This window comes from Phyllobates terribilis, unplaced genomic scaffold (genome assembly GCF_046119375.1).
Source record: "Phyllobates terribilis strain yellow unplaced genomic scaffold, ASM4611937v1 Scaffold_3__8_contigs__length_932513732, whole genome shotgun sequence".
Lineage (NCBI taxonomy): Eukaryota > Metazoa > Chordata > Amphibia > Anura > Dendrobatidae > Phyllobates > Phyllobates terribilis.
This window is the reverse complement of record NW_027362763.1, coordinates 734,284,561-734,306,263: the sequence shown is the minus strand read 5'-3', so window position 1 is coordinate 734,306,263 and position 21,703 is coordinate 734,284,561. Positions and strand designations below refer to the sequence as shown.

Sequence of the window (21,703 nt, the reverse complement as noted above, 5' to 3'; positions counted from 1 at the left end):
GGAGAACATACAAACTCCTTGCAGATGTTGTCCTTGGTGGGATTTGAACCCCGGACCCCAGTGCTGCAAGGCTGTAACAATAATAGGAAATTAACCATTTCTGCACCCCTGCTGCTTTTCTGTGACTGTAGCCAGGTGTTTAACCAGTTCAGCGCCACCGCCTGTGCAAGTCCATATTTAGAAATAATAATCAGGGTCTGCTCTAGTTTACCACTACTGGGTATTAATCAGGCAACGCCGGTATTGCTAAGGGCAGGAAATAATTCTTATCCCACTGAACCAGTCGGTGACTTGTATTTTTCAAGATGATTGTACATGTTTTTTTTATTATGTATACCCCTTTTCACATGTAAATAATGATAGTAGTAATTAGTATTTAGCAAAATGCCATAAGCGTTAGCATATTATTAATAATGAGGAGAGGTCTAGGACCCTGCGCACCTGGTCGGAGCAAGAATGCACAATGTAGAGTTTAACCCCTTGTGCACAATAAACCCTTTCTTCACACTGTGCCTCCAGTAACGTGTTTAAAAAATAATAAAAAAAAAGTCTTTAAAATCCTAATTACAATCCCCTTCCACTTAAATAAAATAAGAGCCTCATTAAAAAAAAAAAAAAAAAAAAAATTGCTTTATTTTAATCGGCGTGGACACTGCTCACAACGCAGCGAGGCGAATCTCTCCAGAGTACAGCAAGCAAGTCCTTCCAAGACTCCCAAGAAAGCAGAAGGGTGTCAGAGGCAATAAGGTTCAGCCCTCCTCCTCCCCTCTCCTCCTCCTCCTCCTCCCCAGAAAGAACTTCTTGAAGGCATCCAAACAGCAGCCATGACATGTAACCCTTAGAGCACAAGGTGGCGCAAGAACACATTGATTAATTCCATTCCATGGCTTGAGTGTGCGAAGGGGATGGGGGTGGTTGACTCTCTGCGGCATGCGAAGGGTTAAGATGTGTATAAGTTTTTCTTTTTTTTTTTTTTTCCAAGATGTTGGAACATTTGATCTATAGCATGGAAGGGGACATGCTAAGTCTATCCGCTGCAGACATCAGAGATGAGAGTGCTGTTTCTTTTGAAGGGAAAAAAAAAAAAAAACTGAGCAGCACATTCTAGGTGTATAATAATAGGAAAGGGAATCAGAAAAGGTTTTTTTTTTTTTCCTACACCATTATTCTGCCTCCCTCTTTCACATAGGCTCTTCCTCTGCACTGCATCCAAGCCTCAGTGATTTGCTGTTTGGAGACTGCAGATTTGCATAGGCTTCAGATCGGAAGCATATTCTTCTCCCTGATTCTTTCATAAGGCTGCACTATCCTCTGGAAACATGCTCTGGTATTACTGTTAATAGTCAGACCACTCAGATTGCTTGGGGGGGAAGGCTGATTATTGAGTTTGCTGTGGTTAAGACTACTGCTCTTGCCAGTCCATCCACTAAATGCAGAACCTAGGAGAGCACATCAATTTTTATTCCTCAGCAAGCTGTAGGAAGTGGCTTTTTCTTCAGTATTCTAACTGGATATCCTGTGGATTATTATGGCTTCTATTTATCTAGAGGAAATCCCTTTTATGCAAACTATGGATCTTTAATTGAAAAAAAAAAAATAAAAAAAAAAAAGCTGTTCCTCAACTTGTCACCTCTTCTGATCTGAAGAGGATCACAAGTGAAGAAGATCTCCAAAAAAATTGTCCTCTTTGCCAGTGACTATGTGTTTGGACGGGGATTGGTGTCGTTGGACCAGAAAACTGGGGGAAAGAATGAAGTAGAAGAAAACAGGGTGATTTTTTTTTATTTTTTTTATTTCTTTCTAAAGGAGTGCAAGGAAGAAAAAAAAAAAAAAAGAAAGGGGAGACAATTGCGTTCTTAGGATGGAGCTGTGAATTATTTTTCAAGCCTGGTGGTGGAGTGTTGGGGAAAAGTTTGTGCAGAGCTGCATCTGGAAGGCTGCTCTCTGCTTGACTGCTCCATGCAGCAGCAGCAGTGGCTGCCCTGGAACTCCAGCTCTGACCCTGGCCCTGCTAGTGCCAGCCTTCGTTTGGCCATGTGGATACTGCCTCTTACCCTCAGTGGGGTCCTTGGGGTGACCTGGGGTGCATCCAATCTGGGATCTCATCACATTCACCATTTCCATGGAGGAAAACATGTTTCAGCACCTATTGCAATCTACAGGTCACCTGCTTCCTTGAGGGGAGGAAATGGTGAGTCCCTTTTAATTGTAACCTGCCCAATATCTGCTTTTAACCCAACCCCCCCCCCCCCCCAAAAAAAAAAAAAACCCAAACCTACAAATGTTGATGATAGTGCAAGCAATGTTGTCTCCACCTGGGTGTTGAAGAGTTAATTTCTCCTGGCTGATGATGGCTTAGCATTACCTTAATGTGGTCAGGCAAGACATCTTATGCTGCAAAGTTCTGTGTATTAGATGGAGATGCTGCATATGTGTGGGGTAAGCACTTTGCAGTAGGATAGGGATCGGTGTGCAGAATGTGGTCATTAATGTTATTGGGTAGCCTTACAATGTACAGTATGGAGGTGTAAAGGCAGCACTAAGAAGGTGATGTAAGGGATATATATATATATAATATGTGCTGATTATTATCACTGTGCATTATTATTACTGTGCGGTCTGTACAGTGTTCTGCACATACAGGTGTGGAGCACATGATGGGCACAATATGTTGGCATATAGGATTCTCTGTGTGTGAGTATACAGCAATATACCCCTATGGAGATAGTTTGTGTGTGTGCAATCTTTATTAACCTGATCCTTCCCTGGATAGCAACTACCATTGTTAGAAGTAATATCTAGCTACTTGCATGCTTATGTCCATGCAAACCATAGCAAGCTGAATGATGACCCTCCAAATAGTGCAGAATTTTTCTATTGTTCCAAAGCTTTATTGCTGACTGCAGCAGGAAGGGGAGCAAAAGGTAGGGATAGATCTGTGCTCCCTATGGGTAGGAAGGAGTTAAAGAGGCATTGTATTAAGGATTCCTCCCTGGGTTCACAGTCTGCAGGGTTTCCAATGCTTAACATTATCAGCTGGAGAGTGCTCTGTGGGATTCTGCCTGATCCAAAAGGTAGAGAGCCTCCATCACATAAGGACACAATAGACTATGAGGGCACCTGCTGCTGTTCTATATGGGATTTGTGTATGTTGCCCCTGATTGTGCTGCTCGTACAGCGATGTGGTTACTGTACTCTGCTGTGGCTTCATTCATTCAGATGCAGAATGTCAGTATCTCCAGCCCCAACCAAAGAGAAGGGAACAAAGCTCAAACAGCCACTAAGAAGGAGGTCACCTGGAGAAGGAATGGAGGGTTAATGAGAAGCATGCAACAAATAGCAATGCTGTCACTTAGGTGGAGACCATGGTGCCTCCTTACCTCTAACCTAGGTATGGCCAGTGCTGGTCCAGATGTCTGGCTGATGGTGATCATGGGCGCTGACACCTGGACTGGATGTGTCTGTGTTATCAATGCAGGTGTGAGGACTATCAGGGCTCTGCAGTTTTACTTTCATATGGAAGTTGATGCAGGTTCCCCAGGGAAGACATACTGGAAAAGCAGATTTATATTCTGTGCAGGGAGAGCTCCATCTCTGGAGTCTGAAGGGCTTAGAATTATTTCTAGGAATTGCAGAGTTAAATGATATTTTGAATATATTGGAAAAGTAGGTCAGTCTGACTTATATATTTTAGCTTTACAGTTACCGCCCTAGCAAGAAATATATAAACATATATATGTCTGTCTTATCCTTCCATTTACTATCTATCTATTTTTCTGTTGTTTTTGTACACGGGCTAATAAACTACTGCATTTTTGCAATTGGAACATTGGAGAGCTGCCTATCTTTACTGGATTTTATCTATCCAATCTATCATCCATCTGTCTATATCTGTATCTATCTATCTATAATCTAGGTATCTCTATGACTAGCTGTCAATGTATCTGTCATCTGGAAATCTATATGTCTATGTATCTATATGTTTATCTTGTTTATGTTATTTTTATCTGTCTATTTATCTATTTCTCTATCTATTAACTCTATCTATATATCTATCTATTATCTATCTATCTATTATCTATATATCTATCTATTATCTATCATCTATCTATTATCTATCTATCTATCTATTATCTATCTATCTATCATCTATATATTATCTATCTATTATCTATCATCTATCTATTATCTATCTATTATCTATCATCTATCTATTGTCTATCTATCTATTATCTATCTATATATCTATCTATCTACAGTATCTATCTAGCTATTATCTATCTATTATCTATCATCTATCTATTATCTATCTATTTATCTATTTCTCTATCTATTAACTCTATATATCTATCTATTATCTATCATCTATCTATTATCTATCTATTTATCTATTTCTCTATCTATTAACTCTATCTATATATCTATCTATTATCTATCATCTATCTATTATCTATCATCTATCTACCTATCTATTATCTATCTATTTATCTATCTATCTTTCTATCTATCTATCTATCTATCTATCTATCTATCTATCATCTATCTATTATCTATCATCTATCTATTGTCAATCTATCTATATACAGTATCTATCTATCTATCATCTATCTATCTATTATCTATCTATATATCTATCTATCTACAGTATCTATCTATCTATCTATTATCTATCTATTATATATCTATCTATATATCTATCTATCTACAGTATCTATCTATCTATTATCTATCTATATATCTATCAATCTACAGTATCTATCTATTATCTATCTATCTATTATCTATCTATCTACAATATCTATCTATTATCTATCTATTATCTATCTACAGTATCTATCTATCTATTATCTATCTATCTATCTATATACAGTATATATCTATCTATTATCTACTGTATATATCCATCTATCTATCATCTATCTATCATCTTTCTATCTATCCGTCTATCTATCTATCTATCTATCTATCTATCATCTTTCTATCTATCCGTCTATCTATCTATCTATCTATCATCTATCTATTCAAAACAACCAAATACACAATCTCTTCATTCTAGCACATGGATTTAGGGTTGTAATCTTCTAAGATGAAGCATTTTCTGTACATTTTCTCGAGCCCACCTCCTTGCCCTCCTCGCTCCCCTCCCTGGCACAGGACATGTGATATCACACGGTGGCAATTCTTCGCCCGGTCACATGTTCTGTCATTGAATAGTCGGTGGCTTCAGATAGATAACAGCATCGCAGGCAGATAGTGATTAATGAAGGAGGGCGGAGGAGAAGCCGGTTACATCACTGGTCTGAATATAAATGTATGAATTATCAATGTTCCTAATGCAATTATCACTAAGTAATCATCATTATCATCATGGACCTGATAATAACAATCTGCAGTGCAGTATTACTGAGAAACAAAGCCCAAAGCATAACCTAAGAGAAAAGGATGTCCGGGCCCAGAGGAGCGTCCTACAGCCTTACACATCCTCATTAATAACACAATCTTACGTCATCCACATTTCTGCCATGAAGCCTAATTGTAAGACGCCAGCCCTCCTAACCTCCAGCGTCTCCCCCTTCCTCTAACAATGGGATCCTATTGTCAGCCAAGCATTGTATTGTATTACTATATAATATTATATTACTATTGTACCTGACTTTTAGGTTAGTTTTCCCCCAATTACACAGCAGAATAATCTGATGGCGATGATGTAGTAACGGTAACACCGTATACTGGAGCGCGGCTAATAATTATCCAGTTGGAATGACTCATGAACCGTTTCCATTAATATGTTCCTCACACGCCGAAGTAGAAAAGTTTATTGCCGTCTTTTATACTGAAAGTTTCCTCCAGTATTGGCATTTGGTAATTACTGGTCCTCAGCCTTAGTTTTTGTGTAAAGGTCAGAACTAAAGGTTTTCCTGCATTTGCGTTGATAGCATTGATGTTGATGGCTCGTACAAAGGGCTTTTTTTTTGGGATTGATACCTTACATTTTGGGTTTCTTGTATCAAAACACAAAACTTAATAAACAATAAATAAATAAAGAATGACTTCTCATTTATGGTCAAAACTGCAGCTTCGTAAATCAGAAGGCCCCAATGTCACAAAAAAAGGGAATATTCTATTGAAAGACATGGCGGTGGGTTAAAGACTTCTTCTGAATATGGGTTGCAAATGATCTTACTTGCTTACATTATATGCGTTCAGCCACCTGCGAAACAAAAAATTGTTCTAGTGATCGTCGTGGTCAGACCAACCGGATATTCATCTCTTTTCGTGATTATTTATTATTTGAAGGCCATGGTAACTTGATGGATGAACCTTCTGTAGGAAGATCAATCTTGTGCAAGTCTAGATAGGTCCATCAGGGTCTTCTCTGCCGTTATCTTGATCATTCTTGTGATACATCACTAATTTTTCTTTTGTTCTCAAAAACACCCCAGAAGACTTATGTCCACCTGGGACGCCAAGGTCCCAAGATGTCTGGTTGGCAGAGTCTGACTTCTTTGATCGCTAGAAGAATTTGGTATTTTTTCAGGCAGCTGAATGTGCGGTTCACATTGTCAATGGCCATCTGTATGGTTTATGAAAAAGTTTAGCGGAGCCCTCTAAATATCTCTGACACTTTTTTTTAACAGCGGTTAGTCCGATGCTGATGGGAGATTGGTGGCATCCTAGCGCTAAGCCACCAATGTGTTTCCTCTCTACTTTTCTTTAGTATTTCATTCAGTTATGTCATTGCCTTATTATCTTTTAGAATAGATTTTTCTTCTTTTTTTAGAAACTTTTAATGCAGAAAAAGTAGTTTGTCTTCAATAAAATCCCAATGTCACTCTACTTTCTTATTTTAGTGGGTACATAGGTAGCAAAATTTTCTTCTAGGATGTGAGTGTCAGAAATAGAAAAGTTCTAGGTTGGTGATTGGTTAAAGGGAATCTGTCACCAGGTTTTTGCTACCTCATCTAAGAACAGTATAATGTAGTAAAAGAGACCTTGATTTCAACAGTGTATCACTTAGATTTCTGGGTGCAGCAGTTGTTACACAAGCAGAGTTTTTAGAGGTAGCACGGAGCAGAGCTGAGGAAGCTAACCCCGCCCACACCAGACTCTCTGTGTACATTGTATATTGACAATGAGCTGCTAATCAGTGCTGGGGGTGTAGTCAAACCTGGATGCACATGGGAGCTAGTCTGGGCAGTGATAATCTCCTGCTGATAAAACACTCATTGTATGGAAACAACAGCACACAGCCTAATAAGTGACACATCACTGTAATCATGGTCTCTGCCCCTACCTCATGCCATCCTCTGATTACATACAAAAATCCTGCTGACAAATTCCCTTTAAATCAAAGGTGCAACTTGTACAATGTTTTTACTAGCATAAAACAAGGAGATTGAATGTGATTGTACATATGAACTTTGTTAAAATTCTGTTTATTAAGTCACCTCCTTATATAACTTTTGAAAGTTTGTACTTACTACTTTTTTTTTACTTTTTGGATGCAATCCTTTAACTAGGAGTGTTAATCTAACAGGGGTTCTCCAATTAGGACCCTGTTCATTAAGCATTGTGTATCACCTGGTAGGGGATGTGACCTGGAGCTTTAAACCCAAATGTGTATGATAAAACTAAACATGATTTTCTGCAAAGTTTGAAACAAAAAGTCTTTTAGATATCATATAGAGAAAATACATAGTTTTATCATTATCCCATCAGGTAGCAGGTGGTTACCGGGAGTGGGGTTTTATTAAAGGGGCAGCTTTTTACATAACTCATTTTGTATAGTAGGGAGTAGTAGAAGAGGAAAACAGCTCCAAAAAGTTTTCCTACAGTTAGAAATAAGGTCAGATATGCAAAAAGAAGTGGGAAAATGTAGGATCTTATGCGACAGATATAGAAATATCTCTCATGTCGTTTGATTCTATTAATAAAACAATATGTGATTAGTGATGAGCGAATCTGCCAAAATTTGAATTACGCCGTCTGCTTGCATTTGTTTAGAAAATTTGATCTCTACCTATTTTTTTTTCAATGTGAATCAAATGTATGATATTTAGTTTTGAGGTCTCTCCAGAGCCCAGATCATAATATACACATGTTAAAAAAGTAAAAAAAAAAAAGATCCTCCCCTGCCCCTCACTTGTATTGCCCTGTAATCTCGCTCTGATCTGGTCATCTCCTTCAGTTTACTAGTACAGTCATCGGTGGGCCATCTCCCGCTTCTCCTGGCACCCGGCATCTTTGACGTCTTCAGTCATTTTTATATCTCCGGCGTTGACTGGGCTGCACCATTCTGAGGTTGCACAACGCGCGTCATGGTATCACATGGTGTGTGACTAAAAGCAGGAGACACAAAAGATTTCGGGTGCTTGGAGATGCTGAAGATGGCCCAGTAAAGACCACAGAGGAAACTGGGGAGGACTGGGGGGAGGGGTATTATTTTTTTCTATTTTCTTTAACCTCTTCCTGGCAACTGACTGGCTATCATTTTGTTGGCCTTGGGAAAGTTGAATATAAAAAAGTTCAGATTCTTGCAAATCTAAATTTTTTGGTGAAATCCACAGCAAATTTGATTAATTTCAAAGCAATTTGTCCATTTGTATACATGATTAAAGGAAATATATCAGCAGGCTTTTGATATGTAATCTGAAAGCAGCATTATATAGAGGCAGAGACCCTGATTCCAGCGATGTGTCACTTGCTGGACTGCATGCTGTCATTTATGATACAATCACAGTTTTCTCTGCTGCAGATCTACAAGTTCTCTCAATGCTGAGCTGTATATAACCCCACCCCCATCACTGATTGGCTGCTTTATGAGAACACTGTTGAAAGCTGCCAATCAGTGGTGGGTGTGTGGCTGGACTTGAAGTCACAAGACACCTAGTCCTGTAGTGATAATCTCCTGCTGATAAAATACTGACTTTATTGAAACAAAAGTAGCCTAGTAAGTGACACATCACTGGAATCAGGCTCTCAGCCTGTAGATCATGCTGCTCGCGGATTGCATAACAAAACTCTACTGATAGTTTTAGTTTGATGGTGGGGGGTGATATTAAAGTATTGTGTGTGTGTGAATAATGTTAACAGTGCCAAGTCTAGGGGGATAATCTAGCTATGAGACATTACTCTTTCCCCAGCAGAGATAAGTAGCACCAGTCTTGTCTAGCAGCTGCTTATCTCCGTCCCTCCACAGAAGTATCTTGGAACATGTTGATAGAAGGAGATGGAGAGGATAGCCTTCATGTCTGGTTGGCATAGCCTAGGAGTACATGTCTATGTGAAGGCTTCCAGACATGTTCTTATTATTTTATTGGTGACCAGATGACTGGCCAGACATACGAATTGTATTCACCCTTCCGGTATCTAGTTGGACAGCCCCAGGCTCCAGCAGAGCTCTGCCCATATCCTAGACATCATTCTGACACTTGCCGTAGACAATAAAATGCTTTCTTTACAGCTTTTCTATTGTTCCTTTGCCAGTCCATAAAACACAGAGCAGGAAAGACAATGGGATTGCAGCATCATTAGACTTACAGTTTCCCTAACACCATAAGAGACATGTGAGCATTTTCCTGGAACCTAATGCATTAGTTTGCACAGATAAATTGATTTGTAGTATATTGTGTCCCTGGTTATTTAACAGCCAAACAGAAGGATTAAAAATAACATTCACATGGACAATTCCTGCAAGTGCTCAAGTGTAAAATCACTCGAATTGCCAGAATATCGAATCGCTAGTAAATCTGAAAATCCAAGAGGCGCATTACTGTGGTCTGCTGATCTCCCTGTAATCTCACGGAATCATCTTTGACTATCTGCTTATTGTTTTCTTAGACCAATGGAATTTTTTTTTTTTTATATTGAGATTATTTTATTTGATCACAATGTGGCCACTGTTGCAATATTAGCTTCATTTTCCATTTAAAGCCATAAATAAATGCTTTTTACCGAGACCCTCGGCTTAATTTTTCTTCATTTTGGCTTCTTTGCCACGCTTCATTTGCACTATCATGGCTTGTCATTTATAAGGCTTACAAGGTGGCAGAGCGGAGCTTATAGTTAACCTTTGCATATTTATGCCTCCTGACCCAGTTTCGGGGATTGTGCTGTTAGAGGTTATTATATTTTTTAAACACATTTTGGTTGCTATTCTACATCGCTATGGTTGGAGCTGGGAACGGGATTATTTTAGCAATTTATTAGTGAGCCGGCAACAAATTGAATGCATTAGTTTAATGTGTCCTATCATTAGCTTATGAAAGACCTGCTCAAACTATCCAGCACAATAGTTATTGGGGGAGAGTTACTAAACTTCTCTAATATTTATGCAATGTGGACTTAGACTAGACGGTGCGAAAGTCCACCGAATACGTCACAGTGGCTACCGCTGGATGACAAATGTGGTGCAGCTTTAGATACAGTATCTAACACATACATACCAAACTCTGGCCCGCAGGGTGGTTTTATGTGGCCCACGACACCAGAACCACCACTCCTATGTGGGGCCCGTTATTCTGTATGGAAGACTATGTGGGGCCATTATTCTGTATGGAGGACTATGTGGGGCCATTATTCTGTATGGAGGACTATGTGGGGCCCATTATTCTGTATGGAGGACTATGTGGGGTCCATTATTCTGTATGGAGGACTATGTGGGGCCCATTATTCTGTATGGAGGACTATGTGGGGCCCATTATACTGCATGGAGGACTATGTGGGGCCCATTATTCTGTATGGAGGACTATGTGGGGCCCATTATTCCGTATGGAGGACTATGTGGGGCCCATTATTCTGCATGGAGGATTCTGTGGGGCCCATTATTCTGTATGGAGGATTTTGTGGGGTCCATTATTTTGTATACTGGTTAGCCCGCGACTTTGTCCAAGTTTTTCATTTTGGCCTTCTGTGTATTTGAGTTTGATATCCCTAATCTAACACTACATCACAAACTGATTAACTTTGTGTCAAAATTTGAACTAATGTGGAACAATTTGGACACCTGTAAACACATTTTAAGACACCCCCTTCCACCACTATTTTGGCTAAGTCACTCCCCCTTGTTGAGTGAGGCACAAAAGAGCATAGAACAAATGTGGAGACAGAATTGTGACATGCCTCTATATATATATACACATATATATACAGGGTGGGCCATTTATATGGTTACACCTAAATCTATCCTTTCATGAGTTTTTTACAAGTTTATGACCACTTATAAAATGTGTTTAAAGTGCTGCCCATTGTGTTGGATTGTCAATGCAACCCTCTTCTTCCACTCTTGTCACACTGATAGCAACACCGCAGAAGAAATGCTAGCACAGGCTTCCAGTATCCGTTGTTTCAGATGCTGCACATCTCGTATCTTGATGGTTTGATGTGGTATATGGGGTACAAAGATAGTGGGACCATTCTTCATCAATTGAAACCTCAATGCCACTGGATATCTGAAATTGCTGCATGATGATGTGTTGCCCTCTTTATGCACTGAAGATGGCACGTTCCCTGAGTTTTTCCAACAAGATGGTGCACCACCACTTTATGGGTGTCAGGTCCAAACATTCCTACATGAACAGTTTCCTGGAAAGTGGATTGGTCATCGTGGGCCAGTTGAATGGCCACCAAGGTCTCCCGATCTGACCCCCTTAGACTTTTATCTTTGGGGTCATCTGAAGGCAATTGTCTATGCTGTTAAGATACGAGACGTGCATCATCTGAAACAACAGATACTGGAAGTCTGTGCTAGCATTTCTTCTGCGGTGCTGCTATCAGTGTGTCAAGAGTGGGAGAAGAGGGTTACATTGACAATCCAACACAATGGGCAGCACTTTGAACACATTTTATAAGTGGTCATAAACTTGTAAAAAACTCATGAAAGAATAAAGTTACGTTAAAATCAAGCACACCATTGTTTTTCTTATGAAATTCTCAATAAGTTTGATGTGTCACATGACCCTCTTCCCATTGAAAAAAATAAAGTTGGATCAAAAATGGCTGACTTCAAAAAGGCCGCCATGGTCACCACCCATCTGGAAAAGTTTTCCCCCTCCCATATACTAATGTTCCACAAACAGGAAGTTGATATCACCAACCATTCCCATTTAATTTTGGTGCATCCATATAAATGGCCCACCCTGTACATATATATTTCTATCAGGTGCCAAACAAACTTTAGTTATCAAGTGATTTGAAAATCTGGCCCAGTAACATTAATCACATTGTATTGTAGTTTTCTCTGGATATTAGTACATCTCCTCCTTTATTGTTTGGACTCTTCAGTGTCTTAGACTAATGGGCCTATTTTGAAAAGTTGCAAAATTTTTTGCACAATGTGAAGTTGCACAAAACCATTGTGACTTTTGGTGTTTTTATACCAGTCCTGGCTGGCCAAACTGGGTGGAGCACTGGCAGGATGGGACATGGTGGCACCTGCTGAATTTATCAAAAGTTACATAACTTTTGTCAGAAATGTTACTCTAGTCCTTGACTGGAGTAACATTTATGGTGAGGCGCCCCTCACTGGGAAGATGAACTGGATTAATTAAGTGGTGTGCATCTCTTAGTGAATTTGGGGCACCTTACCCCACCATGCCTCTTCGCTTAGACTGGTGTGTACAACACCCGACTTAGTGAATCAGCCCCTAAGTGTTCTGTCTATTCATGAACTAAAAGTGTTCGCAAAAACTGTACTATAGTAGATGAAAATAGACAGCTCGAATCATAACAAGATCATCGGTGAAATTAACATTAATCATTTAAGTCAAGCAATAACACCCCATCATGATCTGGAACAAAGGCACCCATATATGAAATTTTCAGCCCTTACTTGGACAATCATTTCCTGAAATATTCTTCATTCTTAAGTGGTCACTTCCAGCAGTTCACTTGTCTATTGCTTAGGTAACCGATCACCACTGCGGTCTAGCAGCAATGGCCGAGCATGCTTACAGGAGTTTTTCTATTGAGCTTGTACTATTTTGGAGCTGCCGGGATCGCAGTTGTCACCTCCTAATGCTGGCCAGATTCAGTGCAGTGCTTACAAGCTAGACAGCAGCGGTGGTCGGTCTCCTAGACACTGAGTTATAACCAATAGAAAAGGAAGGTGTTATAGTCTCAAAAACAGTCGCTTACCCAAATAGATAACTGTATCTCTCATCTTTGGTCCATTTATGTTGGTGTCAATATATCACAATGTTATGGAGGCACCATAACTGCTTGGTGCATTTTTTCGAGAAGTATAGGATTGAGCTACCTTGGGCCAGCCAAATGTAATTCATCAATACTGAACATACACTTTTCACCACTAAATTGTAAAACATTATTTGTGGTCCAAGAATTGTCCCAATGCTCAAGTATTTGGCTCCTGATCAGCTTCATGGGATTGGTTTTTGCTGACCTTTTGGGTCCACCTGTATTTATGATTTAGGTGGTGATTTATATTGCAACTTGCATTATATTTAGTGTGATGTTTTTTTCACAACTTTAGTATAGACATTATCAGTAGAGATGAGCGTTGTTCTACTCGAACTGTTCGCCAATCTCAAATTCGAGCTGTTTTGGGCAGTGTTCGAGCCGTTCGGCGAACACGAACAATTTGAGAAAAATTCGGCTGTTCGAGGTTATGTTCGATAACTGTTCGTGCACCAAAATCATAACTGGATTTTTTCTCAGTAATGATGAAAATTAATGTTAATACGCAGTTTGAGTGTACAGCGGGGTGGGTGGAGGGGCAGGGGATGGATCTCTGCAGGAACAATGAAGATCTCCATTTTTTTTTTCTCTTTCCCGCATTTACAGTGGGGAGGTGCAATCTGTCAGCCTATCAGCAGCGCACACACGGAGCGAAGTGCTTTTTTTCACACAAGCAAGGGCATGTGTCATTGGCAGTGTATGTCACATGTCCTTGCCCTATAAGACCAAGCCATTTTCCCCGTCGCCACCATTTTGTCACTGCTGCAGCTGCGTGTTAGACGTCACCGCTGTTGCTGTGTGCGCTATACCTTGTTAATTTCAAGCCAATTTTCGCACAAATCTACAGATAGCTTGGGAGTAGGGAATAGTTGTGATTGCAGTCCTTTTAAGGACTAGGTTACAGCATTTCCTACGACTTTTATCAGGCAGGTCTGTGCTCTTAAATAGATAGATTGTGGGAGTAAAGACTAATTGTAATTGGAGTCCTTTTCAGGACTAGGTTACATCAGTTCCTATCAGTTTTTGCCAGGCAGGTCTGTGCCAGTGCTGTGCAAGTTTTTTTCACAGCATTTGGCTGAATCTAGCAAAGCTAATCCTTTTTGGCCTATTGCAGAGTGTGTTAGTCAGTGGAGTAGCCTATCTGTGTTGCAAGATTTACCACCTGTGTATAGAATACCAATTTTTTTACTGCACCTAGTGAAGTAAAATCTTTTGGGCATAGCATCATTCTATTAGTCCATCTATACTGACCTCGATCAGGTTGCAAATTGAATATAATTTTTTTCTGCATCTATCTCTGAAAAAATATTGGGCTTCTAGCTGTGTGTGGGACTTGTTGTATTAGTCCATCTATACTGACCTCCATCAGGTTGCAAACTGCATATATTTTTTTCTTCATCTACCTCTGAAAAAATATTGGGCTTCTAGCTGTGTGTGGGACTTGTTCTATTAATCCATCTATACAGACCTCCATCGAGTTGCAAACTGAATATATTTTTTTCTGCATCTACCTCTGAAAAAATATTGGGCTTCTAGCTGTGTGTGGGACTTGTTGTATTAGTCCATCTATACTGACCTCCATCAGGTTGCAAACTGAATATATTTTTTTCTGCATCTACCTCTGAAAAAATATTGGGTTTCTAGCTGTGTGTGGGACTTGTTGTATTAGTCCATCTATACAGACCTCCATCAGGTTGCAAACTGAATATATTTTTTTCTGCATCTACCTCTGAAAAAATGTTGGGCTTCTAGCTGTGTGTGGGACTTGTTGTATTAGTCCATCTATACTGACCTCCATCAGGTTGCAAACTGAATATATTTTTTTCTGCATCTACCTCTGAAAAAATATTGGGCTTCTAGCTGTGTGTGGGACTTGTTGTATTAGTCCATCTATACTGACCTCCATCAGGTTGCAAACTGAATATGTTTTTTTCTGCATCTACCTCTGAAAAAATATTGGGCTTCTAGCTGTGTGTGAGACTTGTTCTATTAATCCATCTATACAGACCTCCATCAGGTTGCAAACTGAATATATTTTTTCTGCATCTACCTCTGAAAAAATATTGGGCTTCTAGCTGTGTGTGGGACTTGTTGTATTAGTCCATCTATACTGACCTCCATCAGGTTGCAAACTGAATATATTTTTTTCTGCATCTACCTCTGAAAAAATATTGGGCTTCTAGCTGTGTGTGGGACTTGTTCTATTAATCCATCTATACAGACCTCCATCAGGTTGCAAACTGAATATATTTTTTTCTGCATCTAGCTCTGAAAAAATATTTGGCCTTCTAGCAGTGTGTGGGACTTTCTCTATTAGTCCATCTATACTGACCTCCATCAGGTTGCAAATTGAATATAATTTTTTTCTGCATCTAACCCAGCCAATAGTTTTGGCCTAATACCACAGTTTGGCCACTCAGCTCTGCTCGGTTCCCATCCATTGTTTTTTTGTGCAAACAACTCCAGAGTTGTTAATTAGTTAACCACCAAAATGAGTGGAAAAAGGCCTGCTGCTGGTGGAAAGGGGAATAGGCGTGTTGGGAAGGGGAAAAAAGGTTGTGTCCGTGGGGTTGGTGTTAAAGCAACAGTAACATCTGCAGAAGAAAGACCATCTTCCAGCCAAACTAAAATGTCTACTTCTTTTAGCGGACAATGTGATAAGATCCCTTTCTTACGGCCACGCCAATCGCTACAAATTCCAGATGAGGCACAAAAACAGCAGGTGCTTCAACGGATATCAAGTGCTCCTTTAAGTGGGCTCTTCTCCACATCAACTTCAACATCACAAATACTCCAGTCCTCAAAGGTGTCACCCCAATCGCACTTGCTTCCTCACAGCTCCCAAATCTCCGGCTGCCCATCTGAGTATGAGGTAGAACAGATGGTTGAGTCTGCAGAGCTGTTTACTCATACTATAGCCTGGGAATCAGAGGTCGACTCCAGCGCTTCTGTGAATCCAGACGAGGAAATGATCTGCACTGATGCCCAGAATCTTTATGAGTTGGATCCAGGACCAGACGCAGAAGGTTCTGACCATAATGTAGACCCTCATTCCCAAACTGTAACTCCTGTTGGTGGAGACAATGAGGAAGACGATGATAAGACTCAAATACCTGATTGGAGCGACAACTTTAGTTTTTTGTCAGGGCAGGAACAGGTTGGCTCTGAGGACGACGGGTGTGATAACGCACAGGGTGATGATGATGAGGTTGGAGATCCCACTTACTGTCAACCCACAGTCAGCCAAGAGATGAGGTCAGCAGAGGAGGTGGAGGAAGATGCTAGTGACGACGAGGTCAGGTTGCGCCTTCCTGGACAGAGACGTAGTACTGGAAGCACGTCAACAACTGCATCCTCAAACACAACTCTGCCTCTCACCACAAGTCGTGGTGGCTCTTCAGGTCGCATGGGTGCTAAGCCTTGCATAGCCTGGGCATTTTTTCAGATCGATAAAGATGACCCAACTCGTGTTATCTGTAACATTTGTCAGCAAAAGCTAAGTAGAGGCCAAAAAATACATAGTTTGAGTACTTCATGCATGAACCGGCACATGGACATGAAGTATAAGTTGCAGTGGGAAGCTCAGTGTGCTACAATGCGGCCTAGCAGGCCGGGCCAACCACCGTCTGCCATATCTTGTGCATCCGCGGCCTCTTCATCCTCTGTGACTGGGGGGACAGCAGTCACACCTGTTTTGGGGCGCTGACCTGCCACCTTTTTACCCGCAACAGCCAGCGTGATTGGCAGGTCATCATTTTCTTTGGAGGTGGTAACACCAGCTGGTGTTGAGCGCTGTCCGACATCGATAGCACCACCTTTGGATCAAGGCAACCTAACATGTCCGCCTGCATCTTCCTCACAGACCGGCAGTTTGCCGGGGACACCCTTATCAACCCCGTCTAAGCACAATAGCCAGCCCTCGGTCCCTCAGATGTGGACAAGTAAAAGACCATTTCCTCCTAGCCATGAGAAAGCTAAGAGGTTGAATTTCACCATCTGCAAGTTCTTGGCTACAGAAATGCTGCCTTTCCGCCTGGTGAACACAGAGGATTTTCGAGACCTTATGTCCGTCGCAGTGCCCCAGTACCAGATGCCCAGTCGGCACTACTTCTCAAAGAAAGGTGTGCCTGCGCTCCACCAGCATGTCGCACACAACATCACCGCTTCTTTGAGAAACTCTGTGTGTGACAGGGTGCATTTCACCACAGACACTTGGACGAGTAGGCATGGACAGGGGCGTTACATGTCGCTGACTGGGCACTGGGTAACTATGGTGACAGCAGGACAAGGGGCTGCTGTCCAAGTCTTGCCGTCCCCACGAGTTGTGCGTCAATCCTCTTTATGTCAAAGTTCCTCCACTGCTTCTGCCTCCTCAACCTCCTCTCGGTCTTCCACCTGCACCCAAAGCCTGTCTGGTCATGCCACAAGCTTTCTAACTGCGCAGAAGGGATCCTGCACACCTCCTTACTATGCTGGCAGTAGGGCTCAACGTCATCAGGCGGTTTTTACATTGAAATGTCTGGGAAATGTGAGTCACACAGCTGAGGAGTTGTGGTCAGCTCTGGAGAACCAATTTCATGAATGGTTGTCTCCACTGGACCTGGAACCAGGGAAGGCCGTGTGCGACAATGCTGCAAACCTGGATGCGGCCCTTCGCCGGGGCAATGTCACACACGTGCCTTGTATGGCTCACGTGTTGAAACTGGTTGTCCAGCAATTTTTAGCCCACTATCCCAGACTAGATGGCCTTCTGCACGGTCGCTGTGTGCTCACTTTTGCCGTTCACATCCCGCAGCTCAGCGACTTACATCTCTACAGAAGTCGTTGGGCCTGCCACTTCACCGGCTAAAATGCGATGTGCCTACCCGGTGGAATTCAACTCTGCACATGTTGCAGCGACTGTGGCAGCACCGACAAGCCCTGGTGCAATACGTTCTGACGTATAGCCTGGGCCAACGAGATCCAGAGGTGGGGCAAATCACGCTGGAGGAGTGGTCTCAGATCAGGGACCTATGCACCCTTCTGCACAATTTTGAAATGGCGACGAAGATGTTTAGTGCTGACGATGCCATTATCAGCATGACTATTCCGGTGATTTACATGCTGGAGTACATGTTAAACAGAATTCGGAGTCAGGTGGTGGCACAAGAGGAGGTGGAGGAAGTAGAGGAGGAGGAGTTGTATGCGGAAGGGCTAACATCTGCAAGGTCCAGACGGTCGGCAGCACCAAGGCGGCAGGCATGTGAGGGTGGGGGAGATGGTTTTACCAGGGCGCATGGTAGCAGCCAAACTAGTGAGGAAGGTGCAGGAGCCCAGGAAGAAGTGGAGGATGAACTGATGGAAGACTCATCAGATGAGGGAGACCTTGATCACATTTCTGTTGTGCGAGGTTGGGGGGAGAGGACAGAGGAAGGAAGCATGATTGTTACCTCGCCACCAACACAACAGGGACTTGGTGCTCCTGGATGCGCAACACACATGAGTGCCTTCTTGCTGCACTACCTGCAACATGACCCTCGAATTGTGAGAATTAGAAATAATCCTGACTACTGGGTTGCCACACTGTTAGATCCCCGGTACAAAAGTAAATTTGCAGAAATTATTCCTGCCATAGAAAGGGATGCACGCATGCAGGAGTATCAGCAGAGACTGTTGCAGAATCTTACATGTGCTTTTCCACAAAATACCAGTGGTGCACGTAATGAATCTCACAGTTCCAACTTGCCAACCGTGGGACCGTCAAGTGTTCAGCACTCAAACCGTAACAGAACCACAGTATCTGCTGGTAACATCAATTTTGCGGAATCATTTCACCACTTTTTTAGCCCATCCTTTGCAAGGCCACAGGAGACAAGAAGTCTGACACATAGTCAACGCCTAGAGACGATGGTACAGGAGTATCTCCAAGTAAACATTGAAGCCACGACTGTGTCACTGGACCCTTGCTCTTTTTGGGCTTCCAATCTGGATAAATGGCCGGAGCTAGCCACTTACGCCTTGGAGATCTTGTCATGCCCCGCAGCCAGCGTTCTGTCTGAACGTGTGTTCAGCGCTGCTGGTTGTGTGCTGACAGATAAGCGCACGCGGCTCTCCACTGATAATGTAGACAGACTCACGTTCATAAAGATGAACAAATCATGGATCCGAAACGACTTTTCTACCCCTGTGTCATCCTGGGGAGAGTAAAAGCTTGATGATTGGTTAAAATCACCCTACCAACCGTTTTAAGCTTTCAAATTACTAATCATGTTTATCTGTATCTTGGCTGGAAAATAATTTGGGCTTTGTAGCAGTGTGCAGCACTGATTCTATTAGGCCATCTATAATAAGCTCCACCAGATTTAAAATTACTAATCATGTTTATCTGTATCTTGACTGGAAAATAATTTGGGCTTTGTAGCAGTGTGCAGCACTGATCCTATTAGGCCATCTATACTAAAGCTTCACCAGATTTAAAATTAATAATAATTTTTAGCTGCATCTAGCCCGGAAAATAATTTTGGGGCTCCGAGATGCGCAAGACACATAAGTGCCTTCTTGCTGCACTACCTGCAGCATGACCCTCATATTGTCAGAATTCGAAGTAATCATGACTACTGGGTTGCCACACTCTTAGATCCCCCAAACTTTTCGATCAACCTTTTCATTTTAATAAAGACCAAAAAAATGGTCATTTTTGAAATTATAAGCATTAGCAGGTTGTTAGAAACTGAAATCAAACAGTTTTCAACTCAAAACTTTATTCTAGGTGATGTTACATTTTCACATAGGACCCCTTGTTCGAAAGGAGCTTCTGAACTCTCTCGTCCATTGAATTTGTCAGGTTTTGGATGGTTTCTGCTTTAATTGTTTTGCATGAGGACAGAATACCCTCCCAGAGCTGTTGCTTAGATGTGAACTGCCTCCCGCCATCATAGACACTCCTTTTAATGATGCTCCAAAGGTTCTGAATGGGGTAGAGGTCAGGGGAGCATGGGGGTCACACCATAAGTTTGTCCCCTTTTATGCCCATATCAGCCAGAGATGCAGATGTTTTATGTGCAGCATGAGATGGTGCATTATCATGCAGAAAAATGATCTTGCTGTGAAATACACGGTTCTTCTTCTTGAACCATGGCAGGAAGTGCTGTTTGAGAAAATCCACATACATTATGGAGTTCATCTTTAGCGCCTTCAGGGATCCTAAAGGGGCCGACAATCTCTCTCCCCATGATTCCAGCCCAAAACATTACTCCACCTCCTCCTTGTTGGCACTGTAGCCGTGTTTGCGTGGGGTGTCCATCAACCAGCCATCCTCCACTCCATCCATCTGGACCATCGAGCGCTGCACGGCACTCATCCGTGAACAAAACAGTTTTGAAATCAGTCTTCATGTAATGTTTGGCCCACTGAAGCCGTTTCTGCTTGTGTGAAGTGGATAGAGGAGGTCGACAGGATGGCGTATGCACAGCTGCAAACCTCTGAAGGACCCTGCATCTTGTTGTTCGAGGGACGTTGGAGGCACAAGCAGCTTCAAAAACTTGTCTGCTGCTATGACAAGGCTTTTTTGCCGCTGCTCTTTCAACCTGACGTAATTGCCTGTAGGAAAGAGTCCTCAATTTGCCCTTATCAGCACGCACACGTGTGTACTGTGAATCAGCTACATACTTCTTGATTGCCAAGACACTTCATCCTGATCATCGCACAATGTTGATTGTAGTCATGCCTTGACCTAAACACTCCACAATTTGTTGCTTCTCAGCAGCCGACACATCCTTTTTCTTTCCCATTTTGGCAGAAAATGTAGGCTGCTTAATAATGTGAGAGAGCCTTCTTAAGTAGTCTTGCCTTTCATTGGACACACCTGCCAAACTAATTAGCACAGGTGTCTGCAATTGCTTACAGTGATATAAAGAGCCCTGACACACATCACCATCAATGAGTTTAACTGACAAACAAACAAATTCTTCCCTTATCACTCCTAAACACTTTTTGCATAATAATTTGGAACACAGTGTACATGTGCTTTTCCACAAAACACCAGTGGTTCACGTAGTGAATCTTACAGTTCTAACTTGCCAACCGTGGTCTGTATGGAGTTGTTCAATAAAGGGCCCAAAATTAAGATAACATAGATGGGAGAGGTCTCTATGAATAGGAATTCCTAAGTATTTGATACCCTGTGAGGGCCAGGCAAAGGGAAAGTTGTACTGGATGGAATCCTATATGGATTTGGGGAGGGAGACATCGAGGGCCTCAGACTTCGCTGCATTGATTTTAAAATTTGACCATGTAACAAAGTGATCTATTTCAGCCATAACAGCATGGATGGATATATGTGATTGAGTGATATATACTAGGACATCATCAGCAAATAGAGAGCACTTGTACTCGGTGCCTCCCACCTCAATCCACCTAATATTGGGGTTATGGCGAATTGATGAGAGCAGGTGTTCCGTCACTAGGATGTATAAGAGAGGGGACAGAGAACATCCCTGCCTTGTCCCATTGGTGATTGTGAAAGGTGATG

At 41.8% G+C, this 21,703-nt stretch overlaps 1 protein-coding gene across 18 annotated transcripts in view; it reads left to right on the top strand.

Moving 5' to 3' along the window:
- The window catches only part of NRXN1 (neurexin 1), a 1,901,072-nt gene that overhangs the window by 1,282,580 nt on the left and 596,789 nt on the right, over window positions 1–21,703 (top strand). The window contains exon 1 of one of the 18 annotated variants that reach the window (XM_073672118.1): window positions 981–2,191. The exons of 14 other annotated variants lie outside the window; for them this stretch is intronic. In XM_073672118.1, coding sequence (XP_073528219.1) covers window positions 1,960–2,191 — 232 coding nt within the window. In that variant the 5' untranslated portion in view covers window positions 981–1,959. Of the gene's footprint in view, window positions 1–980; window positions 2,192–21,703 lie in introns of those variants that run through there. 3 more of the 18 variants (XM_073672119.1, XM_073672116.1, XM_073672117.1) reach the window with 3 other exon arrangements.